The 6238-nt window shown below is 34.6% G+C and overlaps 1 protein-coding gene across 2 annotated transcripts; it reads left to right on the forward strand.

The window, feature by feature from the left end:
• The first annotated feature begins 2979 nt into the window (after positions 1-2979).
• LOC145016181 (Pentatricopeptide repeat (PPR) superfamily protein) lies at positions 2980-5957 on the forward strand. 2 transcript variants are annotated; one of them, XR_013666147.1, is made up of 3 exons: positions 2980-5399; positions 5513-5601; positions 5688-5957. XR_013666147.1 is itself a non-coding variant. In XM_078974575.1 (2 exons), the coding sequence occupies exon 1, from the start codon at positions 3052-3054 to the stop codon at positions 5368-5370; it is 2319 nt and encodes a 772-aa protein (XP_078830701.1). In that variant the 5' UTR covers positions 2980-3051; the 3' UTR covers positions 5371-5399; positions 5513-5957. The 2 variants fall into 2 exon arrangements, 1 of the variants encoding a protein (XP_078830701.1); XM_078974575.1 differs by having other exon boundaries at positions 5513-5957.
• Positions 5958-6238: the final 281 nt, after the last annotated feature.

Raw genomic sequence — 6238 nt, forward strand, 5'->3', positions numbered from 1 at the left:
GTTATTAGTTTAATTTCTGTTCCCTGAGTTCGACATCCTACTTATCCAACTATACCACTAAAAGATAGGTTCACTATCTCTGTGTGCTAAATTTATAATTTAAAAGTAGGAATAAAACCAGTGCATTTCATACACATCAGTTGGCGACTTTCTCTCTTTGTGACCTCTCAGGTTTCCCTCCGATGAGCACAACTTTCACCCTCAAGGTGGTCGGAACCCAGGTCCCATCAGACTCAAATAAGCATCTCGTAGGTGGAACATCTGTTTCATGAGAAGATCAAAAAGTTTGGTTTCTTAAGAAATGAAGATGAAAAGTCTATGTATGTTAGATCTAGTGGGAGTGTAGTAGCCTTTCTTGTTCTATATGTCGATGACATATTAGTCATAGGAAACAACCTCCCAACGTTGCAAAGTGTCAAAGCTTGACACAAATGTTGTTAAAATTCAAAATAATAAAGACAAAAATTTTTCTTAATATTTAAAGTCGTAAATCGAAAAAATATAATTGAAGCAAAAATTATAATTGACTCGACCTAATCGTAATGTCTTGAAATCAATCAATGATATCGTCTTCAAGAAATTGTGGAAATACATCATTCTAAATACAATTGAATAACAATCGTTTAAAACTTGATCGTCCATACTATTCTACAACTTATTCTCTCTACACTTGATGTGACAACCGGAAAATATATATTTTATATAGTTAATATCTATCAGGTATTAAAAACATGGTACATTCCCTTTGTTTGGGGTATAATATCATATACTCATAGAACATGTTTACAAATATATTTTTTATGTAAAAAACAATTTTTTTTAGTATGCTATAGTATCTCCACCGCACCATATAGCTCTGCCACTGATCAACATGCCATGATGTGAAGGCTTCATTTCCTTGGTAATGTACCTCAACACTAAGCCTTCTTCATCTTCTTCAGGGTCGGTCCTCAGGATTCAAGTGCCCAGGATGAGTCGAAAAAAAAGGCCCTTAGGCCCTAAAGTAACGAATTAAATTATATAAACTAAAGTTTTTTTAAAACAACGATAAACTTTATAACAATAAACATAGAAAATCATATTATTTTATACCTCGACAAGTATAATTCGAAAATTCAAAATTTTAACTCCATCAAGGAACAAATTGTGAAGCTAAATCCACGTGCTCGACATTGGTTGGAGAGTTATCTACTTAACATATAAAGAGGTGATAAGCTTATTGTTACCGGTCCTGAAGACTTGGCATCACTTCTTACAATATTTATATCTCGACAAGTATAATATTTAGCTTATAAAAAATTAGTTAGGATTTCCACCTTTTTTAGATTATATTAGTTAATAAAGAATATCAAGGTAATTTTACTTTACCATTATATTTGTCTCAGTTGCAGTCATTCCAGTAAAAGAACTACAAAGTGGGCACCACCATGCACCATTCTAGCAATAAAAAAAACTTGATCAAACTAACAGTTTGTGAAACTTGGAGCTTTATAGTTATCACCCATGGATAACAAAATCAAAATGTATCTCCTGTTCAAGTAATTTCGATTATGTTAAATATACAAGGATTGCCCATTTTTGCTAGAAATTGTGATGCCTACGTTTTTCTTCCTCCTTTTTTTATTTGGATTCTATTGCACTAAATGGATCATATATTGTAACTTTTGCAAATATATCTACCACTGTCACCTTCAACATTTCCATATGAAAGTTTAATAGCATCATGTCTATATCAAGGGTAATTCTGGAACATGAGGTAAGATCTTCTATTTTATCACTTCCACATGGCTTCATGTTACCATCATTTGGTGCTCCAAACAATCAATCCATGGATAATCTGATAGACTAATAATCTGATTTCTGATAAACATTAAACCTAGTCTTATAGACTGATAATATGATTTGGCAATTTCAATTCAAGGCTTGGAACAAAAAGAAAAGTAGAAATCTTTTACCTGAAAAGCGTTGCACGTTGTTGTTGTGTTGCACGCTGCTGAATCACTGTAAATCGCAGAGGTGGTCGATTTGTTGTGCGATTTTGGATATCGACTTCACTTATGTCTTCTTTTGGTGCATGGCTGGCGAACAATGATTGTTGAACCTTTTGGTTACTAATTGGGCCAACTTGTATACAATATATAAAAAAATTAAAAATTTTGGGCCCCACAAAAAGTGGGCCCTATGCAATTGTCCTGCTTGCCCTTGTTCAAAGCCATGTGTGATCTTCTTCAATATACAACACAATTTGCATAGAATACAACATAACTTTGGGATGATGAAGTGATAGGTATTTTCTACGGTAAATGGTATAGAAATGATGTTAATATGATGTTAAGTGGTGTAGAAATGATGTTAATATGACGCTGAAGAATCGAACTTCTTATGTTATGGTGATATGGAGACACACCATAACCTTACAATAATACCAAAGCAAAGAGAAATAAAATATGCTCCTATTTTTTCTTTTTATTTATCTTCATACTGATATGAAATTATAATAAATATCATATTTGATAAAATTAATAATATCTTCATACTTATGGTTTGTTTTTGTTACACGTTTGGTCCCTAATGTTTATTTTTGTTACGCGTTTGGTCCCTATCTTATCTAAAAAAACTATTATTTAAAGAGGAAAAAATGATGGGGTAGGTGATGTAAGGTGATGGGTAGGATTAGGGGTGTGTTTATTTAGATAAATTAAAAAAATGACCAACCGCGTAACAAAAACAAACAGTAGGGGCCTTCCGAGTTAAAAAAATAAGTTAGGAACCAAACGCGCAAATTACCCTAAACCATAGGGACCATTCGTGTAATTTACTCTAGATAGAAAGATAAATATTCCAAAGCAAATTATTAAAATACATTTTTGGACATGTTTCCTAGGTGTTTAAAATTTCAAAATTCTTCTCGAGCAAAAATCAAAAGACAGAAATCGTCGCAAAATGTGACCTCTTTCCACATCATTTAAACTTTTGGTGTCGAATTGTAAAATTAAAAAATTTTGGACGCTAATACGGTATTGATTTGTCAAAAATTGCCCAAACGCAGTGATGATGAACACATCGTCGTCTCCCCCAAAACCTCCCTTAAATCCTTCTGAAATCACTGAAACACTAACCAAAATCCTCGCCACGAACACTCCTTCCACCTCTCTCACTTCTTCAATCTCCGAATTCATCCCACATTTGACCCCTGGAATTATCCACACAATCATCTCCTCCAAAACCCTTAAATCAAACCCCCAGGCTCTCTTAAATTTCTTCAAAATCTCCCAAATTCACGCTCCTAATTTCGTCAATGGCTCCCCCACCACTCTTCCGTCGCTATTCGTGGTACTCCAAACACTGTTTGCTCACAACAAATGGTCCGATGCCAAAGCTCTCCTTCTTAGCTTCATCGGCGCCGACATGCGGCATCGTCTCCTCCGGTCCATCCTTCACCCCACGCGGGATATCCCTCGTCACTCCAAAGCACTTTACGACACAGCTATTGGTGCTTATGTCAAGATGGGATACCCTCAGTTGGCCATGATTGTGTTTAGGAGGATGAAAAGACTCAGGATTTGCCCTAAACTCATTACCTGCAACACATTGCTTAATTCTCTGGTAAAACACTCATCCTCCCGTTCCATTTTGTATTCCAGAGAAGTAATTAACGATGCTATCCTACTTGGTGTCGTTCCCAATGTGAATATGTTCAATATCATGATCAATGGCTATTGTTTAGAGAACAAATTTGGCGATGCCAAGGATTTGATGAAAAAAATGAGAGAATCTAACTGTCTACCCGACAATGTAACCTATAACACTTTGTTGAATGCTTTATGCAAGAAGGGCAGATTAAACGAAGTTAGGGAATTGCTTCTAGATATGAAGAATCAAGGTTTGTTTCCAAATCGCAACACTTATAACACTTTAGTTCATGGATATTGTCAGAGGAAAGGGTGTCTGACAGAAGCTACTCATATCTTCGATCTCATGACACAAAACAACTTCTTGCCTGATCTTTGGACTTATAACACATTAGTTAGTGGACTTTGTGATGAGGAAAAGATTGAAGAAGCCATTAAACTTATTAACAAGATGGAGAATTTGAAATTATTCCCCGATATCATTACTTACAATACATTGATAGACGGTTGCTTTAAGTGTAAGAAAAGTTCCGAAGCAATCAAGTTTCTTGATTTGATGAGTGAAAGAGGAATAAAAAGGAACGAGGTAACTTACAATATACTTATAAAATGGTATTGTAGAGAAGGTGATATGGATAAAGTTCTTGAAACAATAAACGATATGGAAGCAAGTGGATTTTCTCCAGATAGTGTAACATACAACACTTTGATTAAAGGTTATTCCAAAGTTGGTAATCTAAAAGAAGCATTAAAGATCATGAAAGAAATGAGTGGGAGACGTTTAAAAATGGACACTTTTACCCTCAATACCATTCTCCATGCCTTGTGTCTAGAGAATAAGCTAGATGAGGCATATGAGTTTCTTAAAGATGCTAAAAAGCAAGGTTATATAATCGATGAAGTAAGCTATGGAACTTTAATGATGGGGTACTTCAAGAATGAAAATTTTGAAAAGGGTATGAATCTTTGGGATGAAATGAAGGATAAAGAGATTGTTCCTAGTGTAATTACATATAACACTGTTATATTTGGGCTATGCAAATCGGGAAAAATGGAACAAGCAATAACCAAGTTAAATGAGCTTCTTGAAAACGGTTTATCTCCCGATGAAAAGACATATAATACAATTATTCTTGGGTATTGTTGGGAGGGGGATGTTGAGAAGGCGATTCAGTTCCATAATGACATGATTAAGAACAATTTTAAGCCAGATGTTTATACATGTAACATTCTTTTACATGGGCTTTGTAGTAAAGGGTTAGTGGAAAAAGCTTTTACTCTTTTCAATACATGGGTTTCAAATGGAAAAACAGTGGATTTAGTAACTTATAACACGTTAGTGTCATGTTTGTGTAAAGAGGGGAGATTTGAAGATGTCAAAGAGCTTGTTCTTGAAATGAAGGAAAAGAATCTTGGCCCTGATAGGTATACATATAATGCTGTTCTTGGTGTGGTTAATGATGGTGGGAAGAATGAGGAGGTGGAGGATTTGATGGAAAAGATGATTGAGTGGGGGCGATTTGATGATTTGGATTCTAGTGGGGGTGTGGAGGAATTAGATGGAAGTTCAGGGGGGTATTCGGAAAATATCGATAGGCTTTGTAGTGAAGAAAAGTATCGGGATGCAATGTGTGTTTTTGGTGAAGTGTTGGAGAAAGGTGTGGCTTTGAAGAAGTCGACTTGTATTAATTTGATGTGTGCACTTGTGAAGAGAGAAATCAGGTCAACTGTCGTTTGATTCTAGTAAAAAAAAAAAAGTCAAACAAGGTATATTTGTAGTGTAATTACATGTCATTTTTTTTTTATCAAGTCCATGCAACTCAGTTTTACAAATTTCTTATTTATCTTATTTTGTGTTTTGTTTCCTGATTGCATTGCAGAATTTTTGCATCAGAGGATCCAAGGAATGGTGTATTGATTACTTCGGAATCATTGATTCCGGTTGAATAGTCAACCGTTGAACATGAAGGTACCTTTTTCTATTTGAATCATGCGGTTTTAATTTTTATGGGTTGAGATAGCCTATGTAAGAATAGATAGGTGGCCCTTTTTCAGGAAGAAGAGGGCTGAATAGTAAATAATGCAAGAAAATATGAATTGGAACCATTAAAAATGTGAAATGACAAAAATAAAATGCCAAAAACTTAAGAGTTTACTTGTAGTTTCATTCGGAGGGATGCAGTGGGTATAGGAAATATAGAATGTTGCTTTTATTATTAAATTTTGTAATTTTTATTTAACATTTTGTAAGTTGTTATTGTATGTGGAATAGAGTCGGACTAGCAGTCCCCATTGCCAGATTCTTATGGGACTGGGATTCTGTTATTGTTATTGTTGTACAATTTATTTATTTTTTATCGGAAAGTAGTCTAGAAAAGTTTTGTGAACAAGAAATTTATTAAAAGATAATTCAAATAAATATCTTTACATGTATTCGGAAAAGCTTTGTGAACAAAAAGAAATCAATACAGGGAAAACTTTATTGGATGGCCACTTTATAAGTCGGGGGCATTTTCGTCCTTTCAGGTATTTATTCAAGTATCTAGTTTTGGGTCCCCACTTCACAATAGTTTTGATTTTGGACCATCCGTGCTGAAAAAAAATGG

Source organism: Lactuca saligna, chromosome 9 (assembly GCF_052625555.1).
Source record: "Lactuca saligna cultivar CGN05327 chromosome 9, ASM5262555v1, whole genome shotgun sequence".
In the NCBI taxonomy this organism is placed as follows: domain Eukaryota; kingdom Viridiplantae; phylum Streptophyta; class Magnoliopsida; order Asterales; family Asteraceae; genus Lactuca; species Lactuca saligna.